Source organism: Podarcis cretensis (assembly GCF_951804945.1).
Source record: "Podarcis cretensis genome assembly, chromosome: 1".
Lineage (NCBI taxonomy): Eukaryota > Metazoa > Chordata > Lepidosauria > Squamata > Lacertidae > Podarcis > Podarcis cretensis.
Genome location: NC_137170.1, coordinates 74,510,701 through 74,533,796, shown reverse-complemented (window position 1 = coordinate 74,533,796; position 23,096 = coordinate 74,510,701). Strand labels below are relative to the sequence as shown.

The following is a 23,096-nucleotide window of genomic DNA, read 5'->3' as shown; positions in this document are numbered from 1 at the left end:
TGGCTGAGGGAAGGAGCTGCTCACCCAAGATTTGACGATACATGATCCTGTCCATCGTCCCTTCGATGTGGTGAAGGTGTCCTGTCCCCTTAGCAGAAAAACACCCCCAAAGCATAATATGTCCCCCTCCATGTTTGACGGTGGGGATGGTGTTCTTGGGGTTGTAGGCAGCATTTCTCCTCCTCCAAACATGGCGAGTTGAGTTGATGCCAAAGAGCTCGATTTTGGTCTCATCTGACCACAACACTTTCAACCAGTTCTCCTCTGAGTCATTCAGATGTGCATTGGCAAACTGCAGACGGGCCTGTACATGTGCTGTCTTGACCTTGCAGGCTCTGCACGATCTCAGTCCTTCATGGCGTAGTGTGTTACCAACTGTTTTCATGGTGACTATGGTCCCAGCTGCCCTGAGATCATTGACAAGTTCCCTTCGTGTAGTTCTGGCCTACTTCATCACCGTTCTCATGATCATTGCAACTCCATGAGATGAGATCCTTCATGGAGCCCCAGACCGAGGGAGGTTGACAGTTATTTTGTGTTTCTTCCATTTGCAAATTATTGCACCAACTGTTGTCACCTTCTCACCAAGCTGCTTGGCAATAGTCTTGTAGCCCAGTCCAGCCTTGTGCAGGTCTACAGTCTTGTCCCTGACATCCTTGGACAGCTCTTTGGTCTTGGTCATGGTGGCTACATTGGAATCTGCTGGATTGATTGCTTCTGTCGACAGGTGTCTTTTGTACAGGTACTGTAACGAGCTGGGATTGCAGGTAAGACCTCTCCCTTACAACAGGTGCTTCTAATCTCAGCTCGTTACATACAGTGAAGATACCAGGTAGCCTGTCATCTGGTTGGTTGATAGGGGACCAAATACTTATTTCACTCATTATAATGCACATCAATCTCTGACTTTTGTCTTTTGGGTTTCTGGGGGTTTTCCTGTTGTTCTTCTGTCTCTCATAGCTACAATAAACCTACCATTAAAATTATGGACTGGTCATTTCTTCGTCAGAGGGGAAATGGGCAAATTTAGCAAGGGATCAAATACTTCCCCCCCCCTCACTGTAAGAGTGTCAAGCTTCTCCTAAACTTTAAGCCCACATGGCACTCTCATGTGAGATCGATTCTGGCACAGTCGAAGGCAAGAGACTCATGGAAGTTTTGTTTAAGCATAGGTCATGGGGCATGACATTAGGTACCATGACTGGTATTAATTTTCATAAAATATCTTACTCCATTAGAATCATGGAAGGCCATTATTTTAACAAAGAACTCTTTGTTGCAGAGGAAAACCCCGTATTTCCCTAGCTTTTAAAACAGAAAATTTTAATATAACTCTCTAATAATTCCAGTTACAGATAGGTAGCCGTGTTGGTCTGCCATAGTCAAAACAAAAAAAAAATCCTTCCAGTAGCACCTTAAAGACCAACTAAGTTAGTTCTTGGTATGAGCTTTCGTGTGCATTTCGTGTGCATTCTTTCAGTGTATCTGAAGAAGTGTGCATGCACACGAAAGCTCATACCAAGAACTAACTTAGTTGGTCTTTAAGGTGCTACTGGAAGGATTTTTTTTTGTTTTTTCTCTAATAATTCTTACCTATGCCCTTTCCTCCATCATAAATAAATGAAATGAAAGGCTCCTTTGGAGACCCATAAAGCAATGAAGTTGCTAATTCTTTTTGCCCTTGTTCTACTCTTTTCTCTTTTGTTCATCTTCCTCTTCTCTCTTTTGAATCACATCTTCCTGGTCACGTCTCCTCACTCTTCCTGCCAGTAAAATATTTTCCTTGCATTGGAATGGCTCTTCACATTTTTGTTACCAGTGGGAGACTTAGGAATGCCAACCTTTGAGAAATTCTTCAACGAACGATTTGTATGCAGGTGCCCACATTGCTGTGTCTTTTGGCCCTTCCATATAGTCTTCCTGAATGCAAGGATGACCAATCTTAAACAAGGCTGGTGGACGTCAAGAGTATTGCAAACAATGAATTTAAAGAGGTTGGTTATCAAGTTGTCAGTTCTATTCACTATCTCATCATCTAACACAAAATAAAGACTATGGTGCACTTTGCTTCAAGTTATTTGGATGGTGTTAACGTGGTATGTTCACCGTACACTCAGTAGAACTTTTTGCCATTGAATTTCTTGGTGGTTTTGAACTGTCAATAACAAATGATGCAAATATCATCCTGCCCTAGGACTGCTGTCAGTTGACATTTCATCCCTTTTCACCCTTTTCTGCTCCCTCCACATATTTCCCTGCCCTTCATGACTGTTTGTCCTTTGCCACTCTCACTTCCCTCCCATCACTGCCTTTATCATTACCCTGTATAGGAAATTCTCTTTCAGACACCTCTCCCAAATCTGTTTCTTCAGCTAGCACAGAGTGGCATCAGTCAAAGTAGCTAAACACATGTATTTGGGGGAGTTGGGGGCTGAAAAGGGAACCAACATTCACTTCAGAGAACATCTTGCAGTCAAAATAAACAGCTTCCATATAACATTGATATAGGAAATCTAATGACACCAACTATCCCTTTCCATACTCACTACCATCTCCTGTTTAGGTCTCATCGAGCTAAAAAGCTTTGGAAGATAGAATTTATAGAATTCACTAGCCTACAAGTAAGTTCCTCTGAAATCAAACAGGAATTACGGGAGTTTATACAAGATCCTAAATAATCAAGGTCAAACTGCTGACTCCTGCTGGGTTTCATCGGCTGCTTGTTTAAACTCTACTTATGTGAAAGTTTTGCTACATATCACTGGGGTGTTATTCAAAAGATCTGTTAAATTGTTTTATAACCATATTATAACCATACCTAGACAGGGAAGAAATCTAGGTATTTAGACACTGTTTATACCTCAGATCAGCAGCTAATTCATTTCAAGGGATGGTCACTTTGGGGAAGATTTGGAGGTTAGTAGACTCTTCCCTTAAAGTAGACTGCAAGCAAGCTGTTTCAAGAGCACTAGTTCCCCTTCTAGACATGCCTGACCTAGCTTTGCAACGGGGGGGGGGGGGGGAGTTTTAAGATTAAGAACTAAGTTTTGTTTAACATTTATGCAAAAGACTCATGCAGTGATACAGTATTTGTGACCTCCACATTCCTATGAAATAATAATACAGCAGTATGGTTGATACCAGAAAATATCAGGCCATCATACCTTCCTAAGCAGCAGTTCTTCTGCCTTTATTTCTAGGACAAGGTAAAAGATAAAGGACCCCTGGACAGTTAAGTCAGGTCAAAGGCAACTATGGGGTTATGGCGCTCATCTCGCTTTCAGGTTGAGGGAGCCAACGTTTGTCCACAGACAGCTTTTTGGGTCATGTGGCCAGCAGGTCTAATCCACTTCTAGCACAATGGAACACCGTGACAGAAACCAGAGCGCACAGAAATGCTGTTTGCCTTCCCGCCACAGTGTTATCTGTTTATCTACTTGCGCTCGTGTGCTTTCAAACTGCTAGGTTGGCAGGAGGTGGGACAGAGCAGCAGGAGCTCACTCCGTTGCGGGGATTCAAACCTCTGACCTTCTGATCTGCAGAGGCTCAGTGGTTTAGACCATAGCGCCACTCTGCTGCAACAAAACATTGCAGTGTGGAGTGTTCCTGTTCAGTATGTCAGCCAGCCATGGTACTTCCAGGTACTCCATTCTATTTCCCTTGTCCCCCAGATTTTCTGTTCCCTCTACAATAGTTGGTCAATGTTCTGTTGAGAATGTTCAATTCTTGTTAGGCTGTTTTTAGATCCACCTGGGCTTTTTCTAAAGAGCTTTTGAACTTCTGCAGATCTTAGGTTGCTTCCTGCTGAAACCTCTCTCTTACATGTGGCTGCTTCTGCTTTGGTTACATAAGGATTCACACTCAGAATGAGTAAGCTATTAGTCTAGGAGATAATTGTTCTCAATCACAGGATTGGCTTGTATTCATTAGGTTACAAATAAGTACTTGTTTTTTTCTGGATTTTGTATCTGTACTATGTGAGAAGTATTATGTCAAGCAATATTTCATTTAAAACATCTGCCTGTGAGGCTTTAAAATTAAGATAAAATAAATTCACAGGTATCTGTAAATTTATTGATAGGAACTGGTGTTGTTTCAAGCACGGGTAGCTATACTTTATAGCAGCTTTTAGATCATTCCTTTCTTTTTTGGACATCCAATGTGAGAAAGAAAACAGACCCATATGGATGACTCTGTCATGAACAGCAAAGTTGAAATGCTGAATTGTGTCCTTCAAACATTTCCTAAGAAATATTGATGTCTGCATGTGAATATGTGGCACAGATGGGGGGCCATGCAACACACACACATGCATTGAGATGGGATAAAAAAGAAACTATTCTATTCAATATTTGAGTAATAAATACTTTACTGTATAGTTTCAGGATTCTTTCATGGACAATTTTAGGACATAAGAAAAATTAAAATGTGGTGAAGATTTGGTCACAATTGTAGCCCAGGGGAAAGGAGGAGTTTTGTACCCCCAAAGGCTTCAGAATCCCCAAAGATTTTGTAAATGTGAGATTCACCTTCAGCCCCGCAGTCACATGTTTATTATAGGACAATTGTGTATACGTAAATATAAAACCATTTGAAAACTTCCAAGCCTAAATGTACAGTAATTTGCAAGCCTTAATTTGATGTAGGCATTTTAGAATTATACAGTTCTTAATTAAAACTGTGCATGCATTTTTCCTAGATAAACACTTTATTTGGTGTAATTGACTTTTTAAAAATAGTGTGTATGTAAATGAGCCTATTGATTCTTCTTCATGGCTTCTGTAGCTAGTTTGAGGTCTTTGTGGTGTTTTCTATTAAATTACCATAGCACAGCTCTGAGTACTCCTTTATATACACAACACATCCATTAGTTTCTATTTGCATTATTAGGTGCTGAAGGTCTGCTAATGTATCCATTAATAGCTATGAACATATTAGACAAAGCTTTTTTAAAAAATTAAATGTCTGCATGTTGTCTTACTCCTTATAGACACTGCAAAACCTGCATAGAAGGTCATGAATTAAAGGAAAATTAGCCATTTGCAATAGCTTTTGAACAATGGCAAATGCAACCCAAAGGCTTAATACACCCCACAAACCCATATAAAAAACCCAGGTAAAAAATGGACAGTAAAATAAACAAATTAAGAGAACAAAAAGTATCCAGCTATATCTTTTGACAGAGGTACTTATAAATAGAATGCATGATTGTTCATTACCAGAATTGATACAAGTCACACCAAAATCATGAATTACACCCCACAGGTGCTTTCTATGGTTGTTGCCCCATGGTCAGATGAAGCCTGAGCAAGAGGCCATTGGTACAACTAGCTCAGCAATGTGTTTTGCCCTGACTAGCAGTGGATCTCCAGGATGTCTTCCACAGCTCTGCTGCCTGAAACCATTTTAACCAGAGGTGCCACAAATTCCACTTTCAGAATGAAGAGCATGTGCTTCAGCACTAAGCTACAGCATCTCTTCAAATATAGGATCTTTGCTCTGCACAATGCCAGCTGGGACATGACATGCCTGGTCCTAGTCTGTGTGTAATTCAGTATCTATGGGGGAAGAGGGGAGACTCCATTTCAAATCCAGTTTGTGTTCATATTACTCTTTCTTAGAGAAAGCCAGCAGGATCTGTCGGGGGGGAAAACAACTATTTGACCTTCTCTCTACAGTTTCATGTCCCCTTGCAAAATATCACTGGGATCCAAGTGTTGCTGCTCAAGAACACCATTATTTTATGATCTAGCAAATATCTAATTAATCTTTACTACACACGATGTAAAGACTCACAGCTTTACATATTAAACTTGCTAATGTGGTACGAAATCTCTGAATAGTATATAATGGGGAGTAATCAAAAAGAGCCAAGCCAGGGCTCTCCCTCTACACATCTCATTCATTCCTTTGCCAGCCTGGCACCATTTTCCATTTTAAGATATGTGCTGAGCTTTATGCTTCCAGTAAGTAACAAAATTTGTTTTCTGTGCCCAGTAAGTCATCTCGTGTTTGTCATCAAATTGGCTGCTCTTCATGTATACAACCATTTTCCAAGTATCTTTTCATTTTTTGCATTCTCTACCCACACAAAGATATTTTCATTTTTTTGTCTTGTCTATCCACACAAACATGCACTCAGGAATAAAACATTCATGATAGCGGATGGGGGAAACAACAGCAACCATAGTTTTAACACACATCCATACACCCATCCACTTAAGACCTCAGAAAAGTGAAGCAACTTTTCCCATTCAATCTTCCTCTTCATTTCCCCCCACTGCTTCCAAAAAGCAGCTGCGTGACATTTCACCAGCCCCCACTGACGTCAGTGTGTGTTTGGCTGGTGACATCAGAGGGAGCAGAATCTGTCCCTAGATTAGCACAGGAGCATCTTTCACCCCATCAGCAAAGAGACCAATTTTTCAACATCTATTGTCTGTCTTGTTCACATTCACATTAATAAGCCGGACACAAAACCCATTTTCTCTTGCTTCCAAATGCTGGCATGAGGAAGAAGGAATCTTCCTCCTGCTCTGCAATAAGAGATACCTTGCATGCATGTCTTGATATGAGTCACCTCAGTTTAATAAAGAAATGCAATTGCTAAAGTGAAGGGTGAACCTGGAGCATCATATCTGGCCTTTGGGTTGGAAATCAGATAAAAGAAAATGCCATTCAGCTCAATCAAAAAACCCATCATACACGCCTTCAGTCAAGTGGCTGTAGTAATGAATACCTTTTCACTTTGTTGAGAAAAATGGTAGGGAACTCAGTAGAGAAATCTGACTACAAAATATTGCTCAGGCAGTTACTTGGGTGACTATCAAAAGATGTCTACTTAAAATGGATTGCAATATTGGGTCTTTGTTATAAGGTTCAATCTCCTCCTGGTGTGTTATGCCCTTGTATCTGCCCTTGTTCTGAAGTGCTGGCTTCACTCACGTGGTGCCAGCCTTAGAAGGCACGTGGCTTCCCTTACCTGCCCTTAAGTGGAGAGGCCTTGCATGGTTTGCAGCACATGAAATGCAACCAGGAACTGGTGAACAGCACCAAGTTAGAAACCCTCTTAGAGTTTGTGTAAATAAGGTATTCTGAGTGCTGGTTGTTTGGCTTACCCTTGCATATCTGGAGGAATAGGGATCCTCAAATAGTGCCCAGATACGGGGCTGCCACCTCTTCCAAAAGCCCCCAGGCCTTCCATCTGGAGAATCACTGAGTGCCAGGCGTTTAGTCATCTCCAGCTCCTCCTCACCATCACCTGAGTCTCCAGTGCCATCTGCATCTCCATCATCAGCACTATTATCCAGAGGTGCCCCACCAAAACTGTCAAGGGCCTCTTCAGCATCACGGTGCTGCCTGTAGGTCATCCAGCAACAGGGCTCCACATCGGTTTCATCGATGCCCCAGAAGGCCAGCTCCTCCTCATATAGAGGTCCACAGACATCTGCTGGGCAGTGCAGCTTACCTGTGCGGTAGTAGTTCAGGATATGGGCAAAGACACCTGGGTGCCGGTCAAAGAAGAACTCATCTGTGCGGGGGTCATAGTCAAAGTGACTGTGGGCATCCGGCTCCGCGATCCAGGCCAACCGAGTGCCGGGCAAGGTGCGTAAGGTGCTGCGGTAAGTCTGATGCCTAGTCCCTCCCACATTGATCACAATGCGATCGCTCTCATCGCCCTGGCCCATCTCGTCTCTTATTAGGCATGTCGTGGACTCATCCAAACAAGCACAACACACAACAAGCACATAAGGGGGCGTCTGCTCATCTGCAATCAATAACTAACTTGATACCTCTCCTATGTGGGGAAGAGGTGCCGGTATCAAGGGCATCCACTGGTCTTGGCCCCACAGAGGCAAAGTCAAGAGTACCAGTGAAAGTTAATGATGGCAGATTTGGGTTCTTTACTGGCAAATTAAGACTCATACAAGCCTCATTTAAAATAAGAATATGCCGGATATCCAAGAACAGTGATTGTGAGATATGGTTGGGTAGGTAGGGGTGAGTGTCAGAGTGGGGAAAGGGGGTTGCTTCCTCAATTAAGATGTATCAATTAATAAATCTAGTGGGACATAGCTGACCTACAAAGCAGGTTCAGTGGGGAAGATTGGTGGTGGCAGGAGCATGCAATAAGAGGCTGGAGGCAGTGGAGTAAGGGGTCCACAACACAACACACACATACACATACACAAATAAGGTGGGAGGAAGAAAGTGGGCAGATACCAATGCCCAGCTGCAGCAATCAAACCCAATCTCTTGAAGATGCTGTTTGTAAAACAAAAATCGTTCTGTACTGGCGTCCTAGGAGCAGAGACAGGAGCAAGAGGTGGCTGTTAGGAAGAGCTCAACACGTAGCAATCCTATTATTTAGGCAGGGTTGTGAAAAACCACAACCAGCAACTAAATGGATGGTGATAACGACGAAGCAATAACAAATCAGCAATGGAATATATAGAGATAGAGATAGCTGACAATTCTCCAGATGTAGCTCTCCGATTCAAACAAAAGACCACCAAATCCGTACGCGTCGCCTTCAGTCTTCGCTTCCTCTTCGGCTCCCTCCTTGTTGATGCCGATCACACTTTGCAGCCGCCCGAAAGGCGCCTTCGGCCCCTGAGCTTTGGCGGATCGCCCCCCACCTTCCCCGCCACCAGCGGTGACTTAGGCACGCGACGTGGGCTCGCCTTTGCTTAGGGCAGCGTGGTGCTGAAATGGACAGCGCTCCCGCAGCCCTTGACTAGTAGCGCTTCCCTTGACGGGAGGCTGCCACTGGGAATGGATGGAAAGGCGGGGAGAGGGCTTGAAAGGGAGGTGGGCAGGCGAAAAGGGATCAGGAACGGGGAGGGGTCTTTATTCCTCCTTCCCTACGTGTCGGGCTGAGGCGAGCAGGCGATCCAGGCAGCTTGGGGAAGCCTCAGGTGGATTGTGCTGAGGGAGGTGGACAATCAGCGCGTCTCTGTCTGCTCCTCCCTCCCTCGCGCCCGCCGCCCAAGAGCTCTCGCAGGTGGTGCTGAAGGAAGGCTGGGTGCCAGAGAACTCGCCGCCGCCGCCGCCGCCGCCGCCGCGCTTGCCGTTCTTCGCTGCTTCGTCCAGCCAGCCCGGTCTCCGGACACTTCAGCACCGCGCAGGCGCGCTGGGCTCTGAATAGAGCAGTTCTCCCCGGGTCCTAATGCAGCGCGGGGAGGCAGCGCCTGGCATCTACACGCGCGCCAGTGTCACCTGGAGTGGAAAGGCAGAGGCAGAGAGAGAGAGAGAGAAAAAAAGAGAGAGACAGAGAGAGAAAGAAACGCGCACAGCAAGGCGGCCAAAGGGAGGGTGCGATTTTCTCAGCTGGGAAGGGAGGGAGAGGGCGGAGGGGACCGCACCTCTGAATGGGATGTCACACAGCTGGAGGAGATCCCCGGGAGCGGTCCGGATTCGGCTCTCTCCCTCGGAATGAATGGATTCGGCGGGGGGGGGGGCACCGGAAAGGCCCCGGGGTTGGGCAACCTGGTGCTTCTCTCTGGAAGCCTTAAGAGTGAGAGGCAGCGTGCTGAGCCAGAGGGAGCCTGGGATTGCCATTGTCTACCTTGCTGCCAGCAATTAATGTGGGGACTGCAGGAGACGGCAGGGCTGGGCCTGGCGAAGGGTCTTGCTAGCTTTCCTTTGGCTTTTTATTTCGAGAAAGACATAGAAAGGACTGCCTTGAGCCTCCTTTCGTCAACGTGAAAGGATGCACTCAGGCAATTTGGGGAGGGGTGTGTGAGGGAGGGGGGGAAAGCAGAGGAGCGGCCGCTCCTTTCAGCCCTTTGCCACAGAAAGCAGCATCTGACATTAGCTTGGCAACCTTTGGAATGTTGCCTGTGAAAATCGCATCCCACTCCCCATCATCCCCTTTAACCAATATAAGCATTTTCAGATAGATGGGAATGAGCGTTTTCTCTGACATCGGCTCCCTCTCATCAGAAGTGGCGATGAAGGAGGAAGAGAGAAATGGCTGTTCTGCTAGTGGCCAAGAGAGACCAGGGATATTTCCCGGCTTAAAAGAGAAGCAGAGAAATCAGTTCAGGCCTGCTGAAAGAAAAGATCAATGTGAATATGTTGCTTGATCTTCAGTGTTCAAACATTCAAACCATCTTCAAACATTTTCACTTCAAAATGAAAGAATTATTCTTGAGATGCCATGGGGAATTGGCAACCTGAGTTCCTAGGTATTATTCTTTATGATTTATGTTCCTAGGTCTAAAAACCTTTTTTTAAAAAAAAAAAAAAAAAAAGCTTACTGAATTTTAATAGTGATTAAATAGAGATTTAAATCAACAAGAGAAGTTTCAAAGAGCAAGAAAAGAATGTGGAGGCTACAAATCACAGCCCAGTTATAATCTGAAAATATTGCCAATTAGGCAACCTAAGGCCAGGATCCTGAAAACTATGTGTGGGGGATGGAAGTAAGTTCCACTGGGAAATCTGTGGGCCTTATTTCCAACAAATAGTTTAATGGCTAATGGGGCACCAGCCCACAATCTGAACAAATGCAACAGATCCATTTTCCCAACTAGAAGCATGTTTGTACCCTGGTCAACAAGATCTGTAGATGTTTTCAAAAAACAAAACACACCCCTACTTTGCAAATGAAGTAGATCCATCCATTCCACTGCATACAAAGGAATAGAGAACCTGCAACTACAACTCCCATAATCCCTGGCCATTGGGCCAAGGTTTCCAGCATCACCTGGAGTACCAAAGGTTCCCCATTTCTTCTTCAGACTAAGGGTGTATCACTACATTTCCCCACTTCCTTCTCAATTCACTGATGCATTCATGATCAGGTTGCCTTTATTTAATATATAAAAGGACCAGGAATCATACACTATAAGGTTTATGGAAATAATGTCCCTTGTACTCTGTCATGTAATGTCAGGTACTACTGAGACACTAGCAACCTAAGTAAAGGTCTTAATATTTCAGGTAAGGTTGCATAAAATTCAATTTCACACCCCATAGCAGTGAAATGGACACAATGCATTATAAACTCTGATATGTTTCTTTGCTGTGTTACTTTATTATTTCTATATAGAGCTTAACTGGGACACATAAGTGTAATCACTGAGCTTCCTAGAAAGCACTAACATTTATGATGGACGGGAGTCACAGGATACATCTCCTCTGCATGAGACCATTTGTGATGGCCTGGGAATCCAATTCAGAGGCTGAACCTGAGGAATCCCAGCCTGCACAGGAGTCCCCGTCTCCAGGTTCGGCTGAGCTGGGGCAGGGGCTTGAACCCGAAGGGCCCTTACCTGTGCTGGATCCTCAGGAGCAGACACCAGCTGAATCCGCTCTGGCTCCAGAGGTGATCGAGGACCCATTGCCTGCAGGTGCTCCTCTCCCAGCCCTGTCAGGGGAAGGTGAAGCTGCCCCTGAGTTCAATAACCCTCCAGCCTCTCCGGAGCTGCAGAGGCTCAGGGCAGAGAGGCGGAGGGAAGTAAGTTCTCCCAGGAGGAGTGCTCGCCTTAAGGCCAGGAGAGGCGAGTCACCTGTGGGCTGGGACCGCCCTATGCCTCAGAGGAGATAAAGGCCAGTCAGCCCAGTCCCAGGTTGCGGGAGCAACATCATTGGTAACCTGTTCCTGCCAGACCCTGTCCTGCTCTTCTGCCAGAGTTCCTGACCATGCCTGGTTCCTTGGCTTGGACCCCGCTTCACCCTTGACGGACAGCCTCCATACCCTCGACCTAGGACAGGACTCAGACCACGCTGCATGGTAACCCCCCCCCCCCCGGGACCAGCACACCATTTCTCAATCAGGAAAAAATGGCAGAAATAATATTAGGTTATGTTAAGCTGCACATACTTTGATTAAATACAGTTTTATAATAGCCTTCCCCAACGTGGTGCCCTACATATTTTTTTGACTACAGTTCCCATCAGCCCTATCCAATATTCCAACAACATTTGGAAGACATCAGGTTGGGGAAGACTGTTATCCGATTGGGGCTGGACTAACTGACCTTGGAGTCACTTCCAAGCCTTTGATTCTACAGTTGTAAGTCTGGAGGAGGTCTGCTAAACTGCTCCGGGCAGCTTTAAAACCCCCTAACACTTTAATTTTCATGCAATAATTCAACATGAATGTTTGACTCATTTCTGTGATTTTAACTGATTGCAGAAAAACTGTTCACAGAATATAGCTTGTGTGCAGACTGGTACCATACCAAATTAGCTGGGGTTCCCAGAGCTCTGAAGCATGTGGTGTCCTTTAGCCATTCACTGCTTGTTCTGCTGCTGTTGGCTGCATGAACTGGCTGAAAGGTCTATCAAGAGAGGAAGCTTTTTCATACTAAGCCATGGACCAGCACATCCTGCCCTGACTGGCAAAGAGCCACCATGACCTCAGACCTGCTTCTTCAGATCCTGTTCTTTTTTTTTTTTTTCTTTTTAAAGGTCCCTATATTCTGTACACTAGGGGTAATATGTTGTCACTGAGGCCAAATAGGTTGAGATACTTCAGAAATGTGACAGCCAACATGATAGAGGACATGCTTTTCTTTCCTCCTCCCTTGGCTGGAAGTGAGGTCATTGAGGTGTCTGCAAATGAGAAAGAGAAGTTTTAGATTGACACAGAGTCAGAGAGAAACTGAGTTTTAGATTCTGGAAGCTAACAGCATTTGTGGGGTAGCTATGTTGTCGTTTAGTCGTGTCTGACTCTTCGTGACCCCATGGACCAGAGAACGCCAGGCACTCCTGTCTTCCACTTCCTCCCGCAGTTTGGTCAGACTCATGTTTGTAGCTTTGAGAACACTATCCAACCATCTCGTCCTCTGTCGTCCCCTTCTCCTTGTGCCCTCCATCTTTCCCAACATCAGGGTCTTTTCCAGGGTGTCTTCTCTTCTCATGAGGTGGCCAAAGTATTGGAGTCTCAACTTCACGATCTGTCCTTCCAGTGAGCACTCAGGGCTGATTTCCTTAAGATGCTACAAACCTCCAGTGGCCTCATTCCAAGGAAACAGAACCTGGAAAAAATGATGTGCTCCTAGAGTTCTTATCATCCAGGACACATGTAACAATATTATTTCAGGAATCTGGTAAAAATGGTAGTACTCAAGTGTCCTGCCAAAGACTCAAGTCTTTAAAGATACTGCTGTTAAAACACATAAGGCAAATCCAATGGATGAAGTACAGTTAAATTTACAAAATGCATTTGACAATTTCCACATCAAAGATTAATGATGATGGTGTAGTGGAGTTGTGGAATCTTAGCAGAAACAGCTTGCTGGACAGAAAGCTGTCTTAAGAGCAATAGAAAAAGGCAAGTTATAAATGGAAAATCAATCTGTCTCTCTCCTTCCTCCACTCCCTTCTGCCTGCCCTGCACACTCCGAGAAGTATTAAAAAAGGCACTCTCAAAATAAAAGAATGTGCTATACACTCGCATGGTTTTTGCTTAATACAACCACTTTGTCCATCCAGATTTCAGAAGTTATCTTCCTCATGTTAAGCATCATTTTAAAGGATCTGCTGAAAACATTCTCATTCCGCCTTATACTGCTCATCCAGTCACTCACTCCTGGTATGCTCCACAGAGGACCTTAAGGTCCATGAATAATCATAGTTTAGAGGTCCCGGGGCCTAAGGAAGTCAGCTTGTCCTCCACCAGAGCCAGGGCCTTCTCAGTGATGGCTCCGTCCTGGTGGAATGCTCTGTCCCATGAGACCAGGGCCTTGCAGGATTTAACTTCCTTCTGCAGGGCCTGTAAGACAGAGCTATTCCACCTGGCTTTCAATTTGAACTTAGCCTGATCTTTTTATTCCCCTTCCTTCCCTCCCCCTTTTATGAAGATTACCTGCTCTGGGATCCCACAGCTAATTCTCCCCTGGTCTCCTCACTGGCCCAGATAGGACTAATTTAGCCAGCTAGCCCTGGTGATCATCTAATGTTTATTGGATGGATTTCCCCCCTAAGTTGATTTTTAAATTCTGAATTTACTGTTATTCACATTTCATACTGTATTTTATGCTGTTTTTTGTTGCATCAGTTAAGTGTTTTAAATTTGTTGTTAGCTACCCAGAGCCCGGTTTTCTGAACCAGGGAAGGGCAGGGTATAAATAAAAGAATATTATTATTATTACTTTCCCCTAAGGCTCTGTTTGCTTGGTGAAAGCACAAACGGTTTAGTTTTCTGTGTTACAGCTGTTTGCTTGCTTGAACGAGGTAGCCAACCAACTCTTGGGGTGGCTGTTGTTCTGAGGAGAGGGAGAGAGATCCTTCAAGAGGAATTTCAAGCGGTACCTTTGTCATCAAGACAAATGACCAGGAGAGATATAATAATGAATGCACGTTAATATCAGCCTCATCCTGAGTATTGGCAACATTGCCAGGCACCGGCTGTCCAAAATTTCAAACTGGAGCATTTCCCTAACCTTATATTGACATGTTGAGGGTTGAACCTGGAACTTTTTGCATGTAGATCATGTGCTCTCCTGCTTGCACTTGGGCTGCAAACTATTTTGTTTCATCCAGCTTGCATCTGTATACTAAAGTTCTCACGGAGAGAAATCTTTTTTTTTTTTAAGCTAACATTCTTCCATCCCAACTACAAAACAAGCTCAATTGGAATCACTGAATCGTCCCAGAGTCATTTTCAGTAGGAAACCCTAATCGTTCTCATCAGTATAGGTCACGGCTTGTGATTAATCTCCAGCTGATTGTGAGTGGGAAGTGCTACCATCGGAGCGGTGAATTATATTTTTAAAAAAGATGTTAGTTCAGATTTATTTTTATGGCATGTCCAGATGTCTCTTATTGGTGATACTGACTGAGTGAGCAAGTGTGGTTTAATGGATAAACTTGGATGGTGAAAGTCTGCATTCATATCCCAGTTCTGGGACAAATGGAACAATCTCATACACCATTCTTCCTTGGAGGCGGAATAGAAATGCAATACTATTGTTGCTAGTCTCAACAGCAGGGGTGCAAAGATTGTTCAGACTGATGGCCATATTCCTTCGTGAGCAACCTTCCAGGAGTTACCCAATCTGCCTGGATCGTAGTGACATCATGTGATCCTGTTGGTCCAGAGGCATGGGAGGGAGTTAGTTTGCAGGGGCAATCACATTTTTCTAGGGATGGGTGGCAACCTTAGTGAGGGGAGAACTTCTAGGAACTTGCCTCCCTGTAGTTTTGTGGGCAACAGTTTTGGCATAGAAATGGGTGACATCACAGAGGTGCCCTTAGGAAAGTCATATGCAATGTTTCAGGATAGGTGCAGGGGCAAGGCAGTTATGAGGAAGCAGGGAGGAAACAGCTTGAGGCTCATGTTCTGCTCAAGCACCAGGAGTCACAGAAATGAAAGGCAAAGCTGATTTTATAGGAATGGATGCCCGAGCATGTGGCAGAGGACAGGAAAATTCAGCCTTTCCAAAGCGAGCACCACTAAGTGAACAAAGAGCACAGACGAAACAACATCATTGCCTGTCTTTCAGTGCTCAGTGAAGATCTTCCTCTTCTGTCAGGCTGATGGGCGATAAGATTCTTTGACCTGTCTGTAGTATTGTGTTTGTTTTGATGAGAGTGTTTAGATTATTTGGTATATTGTGATGTAATATTTTGACTTATTGTCTCGTAGATCCTGTATTTTAAATCATGTAATCTTGTTTTTGATGGAGGGAATATTTAGATCAAGCCCACACCATACATTTAAAAAACATTACTTCTCTCAAAGAATCCCAAAAACTGTAGTTTGTTAAGAGTGTTGGGAATTCTAACTCTGAAAGGTAAAATACAGTTCCCAGGATTCTTTGGGGGAAGCAATGTGCCTTAAATGTGCTTTAATTGTATGGAATAGATGTAACCTTAATTGCTTCAATAAAACACTAAAAATACAAATAAATAACAAGATAATGCATTACCTCACACCTTCCCCCAAAGCACTCTGATTAGAAGCTAGATTGGTCAGTCTCCTTGGTGTTTTTGTTATACAGCAAGCTTGGGATGAGATGTTTCAATATTTGCAATCCGCCTATCTGCAGTATTTTTTTTCCAATGGTTGAATCTCTGAAGTGTCTCAAATTGCTTCAGAGGCTCCTGCTTCATTCTGGAGTGCTTTGGAGAGATCCTGCTTCAGTTCACACAAGTCCCAAATCCTTAGGAAGTGACCTGCTTCAGCTTGGGAACCGTCTGAATCTGATGAGATCCCTAGTGCTCACTCTGTCAGAAATAACTCCCATTGGTAAGTTAGCAATGCTTCCATTGGATTTCAGATTCTGACAGCAAACCTACAACCACTGGGAGTATAACTCAGTGGAGCTTACTTATGAATAGACATTGCACTGCTAATCTAGTCTAGTCTAAAAATAGGGAGCTGGCAACTCATTAGCTGATTTTGCCTCCATGGAAGTTAAATGTGTGTTGACAAACATTGTGTGGTTGCTTGATTCCCTGCCTTTTGCATTGCCCTGCTTGTTCTACTGTATAATAATTCTCATCAATTGGTTAGTAAAACTTAATGCCTTGTCTGGTTTCCTGTGGGATCAGCCTTGGCCTATCTCCTTGTGTTTGGACCTGCTTCAAGCCATCCTTTCCAAGGATCTCATTGAGACATCTGAGGGAATCGTGCAAGTCCTGCTTTCCTGATTTAACTGCAGAAGCCTTCATTCTCCCCATATCTGTGGATCCAGCATCTTTCATTAGAGACAAAATTGCTTTTTAAGTGGCAAGGAGTAAACTCACGGAAATGATCAATAGTCTGATACAAAAGATTACAAGAGTCGAAATAAAACTAATCAGGGGTTTAGCAAATAGCAGGGAATATGTGCTGAATGGAACTATGGACAATGTGCTAAGAGTTCCAATGTGCTTAACTGGGCAATTAGTTTGAATGAATGTGTGAAACCATTGTATCTTAAGTCAATATCTAATTATGACAAATCATCAAAAACAGACCTCCTTGCATTAGCAGAAGAGACTGCTAAAGTCTGAAAGGGCTGTGTCTCCCGCCTCCCTCTACAATAGCTTTAGATTCTGATCAAGCATTTAGTCTAGGTATCACACAAGGGATATAATTACTCTCTGGGAACATTGATGCGCAGGGGGATAAAGGTGACAGGTGTATCTTGTATCTTGGTCTACAAAATAAGTGCTTACACATCCCGCACCATTAGAGATTTCAAGGTGAATAAAGATATTTACATTTAGGGAAGGGATTGGTCCTGTGGCTAGCGAGAGAATGAGTTGAGCTCAGATAAGTTGAAGGAATTCACAACACCGAGAAGCCTTTAAAGGGAGAAGTGTTTGCAGCAGCTGCAGCATATTTGATTAGGAGATTGGATACTCACTTGCACACTCCCAGAATCTACTTCAGAGGGTCCACCTCTCTAGGGACGATTTTGAGGATACACAGGTTGGGGTCTCCAGGGGAAAAGAGAGAGAGGAGGCAAAGTTCCACTGAGCAAACAGAAATCCATTTCATTAGTGGAATTGGTGCAGTGAGTATCATTCCTGGAGACCGGTTGTCATGTCATTGCTGAGCATGGGACATGCATGTTCAGCACATGAGGGCAGCAGTATCTTTTTTAAAAAAATCATTTTTATTAAGTTTTCCATTTTAACAGTCCAATCAAATCACATTGAATGTTCCAAATTATACAGATACATATCAAATAGTCCAAATTGTTCTGCCTAAATTATAATTTTTTTGTTGGAACTTCTCATGCTTCAAGTTCGGGGGGGGGGGGCTCTGATCATCTCATATGAGGGCAGCAGTATCAGCTCACTATCTGCATGTGTAATTGAGCCATAACAGATTAATCACCACAGCCCAAAATTTCATATGAACCCACGTGATCTCAAACAACATTTTCCAATGACAATTCTCACATCCCACTGACAAGTTATCAAGTGCTGAGCAATTATGAAAAGGCAAATCAAGTGATGCCCATGTGAAAACTGGTTCCCAGCATCTGCAATACCTGATCCTAATCAAGTAGTCTCTATACCTTAATTTTTAAGGTTACATTGAAAGTAATCTGCTGACACCTTGGCAAGGCAGCATGTAAGGGATTGGCAGGGTTCCAAGGAGTGGGTAGAGGCGGCAGTGTGGCCAGGGGCCAATCTAGGGGAAGGAGGTAGTGATTTTGTGCCTCTTGCGGGCCAGGAGCCAGAGCTGGAGGATGGGTCCAATTAGCTGGGGGAGGAAAGACAAGACCATTTCTGAGGGGTATGTCTTAAATTTGCACTAAGAATGAAAGTGACACAACCCCGTTATTCAGTAGTTGTGTTGGTCTTAATGGGATTCCATCTTAAGGTCAAACATCTCCGTAACTGTAATGCTGGATCAGGGGTTCAATATACCCAGGAAACAAAGTAGCTTGGCAGCTCTTGGCTGCCCTGACATTTTCGTCAACTCAGCTAGTTTTTGAATTAAATAGGGAAGAACTAAACCTACAGTCACAACAGAATTTCCCTTGTGAAGCAAAATCTGCTTCCAAGGTTAATTTATTTGTTCTTGAAGCAGACCTGGTTCCAGATTTGGCGGGGGGATGGGACCCTGTGCAGGTGCTGCTCTGTGCCACTGAAGTCATTCTCACTTTGCCCCTGGTGGTGTTGCTGCAGCCATGAAGAAAACGAGTTTGGATTTGATATCCCGCTTTATCACTACCCGAAGGAGTCTCAAAGCGGCTCACATTCTCCTTTCCCTTCCTCCCCCACAACAAACACTCTGTGAGGTGAGTGAGGCTGAGAGAATTCAGAGAAGTGTGACTGGCCCAAGGTCACCCAACAGCTGCATGTGGAGGAGCGGAGACGCGAACCCGGTTCACCTGATTCTGAGTCTACCACTCTTAACCACTACACCACACTGGCTCTCCAAAGAAGAAAGGGGCTGCTTTTTGTCATCAAGTAACGTGACAGGTCTCGGGACGCAGGTGGCGCTGTGGGTTAAAGCCTCAGCGCCTAGGGCTTGCCGATCAAAAGGTCGGCGGTTCGAATCCCTGCGGCGGGGTGCGCTCCCGCTGCTCGGTCCCAGCGCCTGCCAACCTAGCAGTTCGAAAGCACCTCCGGGTGCAAGTAGATAAATAGGGACCGCTTACCAGCGGGAAGGTAAACGGCGTTTCCGTGTGCGGCTCTGGCTCGCCAGAGCAGCGATGTCACGCTGGCCACGTGACCCGGAAGTGTCTCCGGACAGCGCTGGCCCCTGGCCTCTTAAGTGAGATGGGCGCACAACCCCAGAGTCTGTCAAGACTGGCCCGTACGGGCAGGGGTACCTTTACCTTTACCTTTAACGTGACAGGTGGCCCTGCTCCCTTTTCACCAGAAGACCCACACCACCAGAAGTTGGCTGTTACATGACCTGTGTAGGGGACCATTTCATTGCCCACAATCTGACAAAAAAGGTTTCAAGTCCCTCTGACCCATGGGGTGGGTGCTAATCCTAATTATCTAGGATTGAAACCCTCTGTATTTGTCGTCCCTGCAGCATCTGTGCTAGTGTTTTAAATTTATCCAGTGTGTGTAATCTAGACAATCATATACACATATCACACAATGTGCTAAAACAAACTCTTTAAAAAACCCTTTAAATTTTAAATTCATATCCAGTTCCTATTAAATGTTAGGAAACCCAGTCAAGTTTATATAAAGTGTTGGAGTGAGTAGAGTGAAAAGTGGGGAATCCATAGGTTACTCTTTTGATCACAAAAAGTAGTCCCTATATTCTTCTAAAGGGGAATTACCAAGGGTTGTAGTGGAGTTGTAATGAGGTATGGGCTGAGTGCAGTGGCATGCAGTGGTTGTTGTTTTTTGTCGGGGAATAGGTGGGCCAGAGGTGCCAGCTTGCGAGAGTGATGTCATGCTCGTGAGCATTGCAGAAGCTCCCCAACCTTTGAGAAGGAGACGTCAGGGTTCTGACAGGATGCTGGAGTCAGGTGGGCTTTGGGAAGGTGGAGGGAGGGCTCTTGGACCCGTCAGAGCATTGCCCCTCCCTAAGCTGGGCAGAAGCTTCCTGGGCTTTGGGAAGGAGGCGCCAGGAAAACATTTAGAGAAGTAGCCTAGTTCCCCTAGTCCCCTGACCACACACCACTGGCAGAACAGCTCCACTTGCACAAGGTGGAGCAGGTGGGGCAGCTGCCAGCCTCTCCTCAGAACAGGCTAGCTCAGCAGTGACACCCAAATAGCCCCATTTGGTCCTGATGAGTTGCAAAGTCCCCAGAAAATACTTCAGTATGCTGGGTGCTGACATCCGAGCCTGGTTTGCTTCCTTGTTTAGAAATATATTTTTTAGCTTGCCCTTCACTGATACAGAGGCCAGGATGGAGTACAGAACATAAAAGAAGAACAGCCAACCAAATCGTCAGATAAACAACAGCGCACGCTGAATACACAATCAAGCAAACAGGACAGCTAAAAAAACAGAGCAGGCTAAACAAGCATCAGCTTTGTTCAACACTATGATGTGACCTGGTTCCGCATTTTAGTTCTTGCAAAGAGATCACGAACTACATTTACTTCAGGGGCAAATAAATGATCATTCTACTGTGACAAAAGAGTCGAGGGAAGAGGACATCATTTATGTTGCTGCCCACATTGTTTGCCAATGCATCCCAGAGCAAAATTATGTTTTATGAAGAAGATGGTTGAGAGGATCTCATTTCTTTGAAGTTTCTTTTTCAAATAGCAGCTGGGTGGGTGAAGAATCTGAATTGGTAATGTATGTATTTGTGAGGAAGGATTAACCCTTTCCCTTTCCACTATTATCTTGACGAAGATTGCCTCTCTGAATCTATGAGTCCCATTAGGAAACACATACAAGCAATAAGTTATGCCCATCTGTTTTTGATAATGGGGCAAGTAGCAACTTCAAGGGAGTGATTTTTCACTGGGAAAATGGCACAAGGGCAAAGGATTAAGCTTCCTCCCCCTACCCCATGGTCCCAGGATAGACCAGGCCTTCCCATAGCTACTAACTGCATTTTCTAAAACCAATTTATTTTTTGCAAAATAAAGTAATATTACAAACAAGAAACAGGAGTCTCATTTTCCATATCACACCAGATTTTATAACAACTGATGTATAGGATCAATACACGTATAATTTTTGATGTATCCTTTCCATAAGCAAGTGTGGGTAGTGGGAGGGCAAGAAGGCATTATCCCCCTCAATGATGTAAGAAAAGAATGGGAAAGGAATCTTTCACAACTCTTCTATGCCTTGTAGGGGATTCAGAGATAACTACATCCCACACTTAATTTACCCGGGAGTGGAAGGGCAACTCAATTTTTTCTGGCCACTACTAGGCAGGTGACTGGCAAGAGATAATATATCAAATCTCTGTGTTGGAGAGGTAGGCCTGCTCTTGTATCAAGAGATAACAAAGTTTATGTTGGAGAAGCACCCACCCACCTTCAGTGTAATGTGTAGATCAGATCAGAAGATTCTTTCTTTGCACCGGCCACTAGCCATAGCAATATAATAAAATAAAATGTACTGAAGATAGTGGTAAAAACTATACAAAATACATTTTGGAGGTTTACATCAATAATCAAATTGTAGTGTAATGTGTAGTTTGGTCATAAAGTTTGCATCTTACATGCAGGAGTAAGGAAAGCAGAAAGTACAAGGGGTGAAACTTGCAGGTGCCTGGAGGTATATGTAAAATTATGGCTAAAGCATGCAAAGGACCAACCAGTTATTTCTGGCAGGCACCCACAGGTAACTTAAGATATGTCTGAAAGTGGCTCATCCTTCAGATCAAAGCTTTTCCAAGGGTTAAAACCTGCCCCAGCGTAGGCTACAGGTGACAGAAATGTACAAGCTCAGCAGAAAACAGCAGCTTGAGGTCTTGCCTTTTCAGAAGACACCAGACAGCTACTTCTCTGCAAGCCACATGTTTCTGAATTCTGATCACTGAAAGCTCATTAATAAGATGTTCATTCTTGGACTACTTATGTTCCACTATTATATAACCCTGAATAAACTCTTTCCTGGCAGGGTGCATCCCATTCAGTAAGCTGTGTGTCAAGGCTTGCTCTCAAGCGACATACAGCTGGCAAAACCCCATGGAATCATTTGCAACGGTTGCAAAGAACTGCATTATGAAGGGTGAAAGGCTTAAGAAAGGGAGAGAGGGTCTTTTCTCAGATATCTTCAAATAGTCACATGTAGAGGTGATAGGGACTGAGGTTTCGACTCCTTAGGAGAAAGGAATGAATTACTGACTGTCAACAAATTACTCCACAACTTACTAACTTCTGCTTGGCTTGTAACTCCCTTGATCCTCATTCCCAATCAAGCTGAACTTCATACAATTGGTTTTGCTCCCATTTATCCTTCCTCACTATTGTCTCTCTCCACTTCTTTGTTTTAAATTGTAACCTGGATCAACGTGGTCTTGTTACTGAATGCTAGGTCAGTTCATAACAACACCAGGCCATTGGGCACAGCCGGGGAACTATATCAAAGGGATACTGTAGGTGGGAGGAAGATCTGAATGGGCAACAGAACCCTTTGATCCACCCACTCATCCAGCCATGCCTACTTCTCCCCCCAGGCACTGAATAGATATCCATGGGACTTCTTCACAATGTCATCCTCCCAGGCACAACTTCCAAGCAAATATAGTTGTCCAGGGTGGTGGTAGCAGCAGAGGAAGCCACTCGGGTGCCTGGGGTGGGCGGGGCGAGCCACCCATAGGGGTGGGGCACACTGTGGGGCCTCCGGAGTCTGCCTGCCTCCTCCCACTCAGCTGCCCTACAGCTGGGGAGGAGGCAGCGGGTGGAACTCTTGGGCAGTGTGGAGCCTGCAGGCGTCCAAGCTACTGCGTCTCTCCCAGGAGAGACATATGGCTTGGGCATGCTGCAAGCCCCGCAGTGAGTGCCGCCCGGCATTTTGTCACCCCTCTCAGAGGTGACACCTGGGGTGGCCCACACTCCCCTTCCTCCGCCCCTGGGTGGTGGTGGTGATGATGATGAATAAAGCTTATTTCCAGGCACAGTGGAAAAAACCAAATGAAATGTGCCAATACTGTATGTGCAGATGCAGTCTAATGTCATAATCCCATACATGTTTACTTTGGCATGCATTAGTCCCATTATACTCACTGGGTTTTCTACATGAATATGTAGTCCCT

The 23,096-nt window shown here is 44.6% G+C and overlaps 1 protein-coding gene across 5 annotated transcripts in view; it reads right to left on the bottom strand.

Annotated features, from left to right (window-relative positions):
• Window positions 1-7,841, bottom strand: part of KCNC1 (potassium voltage-gated channel subfamily C member 1) — a 117,681-nt gene extending 109,840 nt beyond the window's left edge. For all 5 annotated transcript variants that reach the window (XM_079966254.1, XM_079966255.1, XM_079966256.1 and 2 more), the window contains exon 1: window positions 7,119-7,841. In XM_079966254.1, the coding sequence (XP_079822380.1) occupies window positions 7,119-7,688 (570 nt within the window). In that variant the 5' untranslated portion in view covers window positions 7,689-7,841. The remainder of the gene's footprint in view (window positions 1-7,118) is intronic.
• Window positions 7,842-23,096: the final 15,255 nt, after the last annotated feature.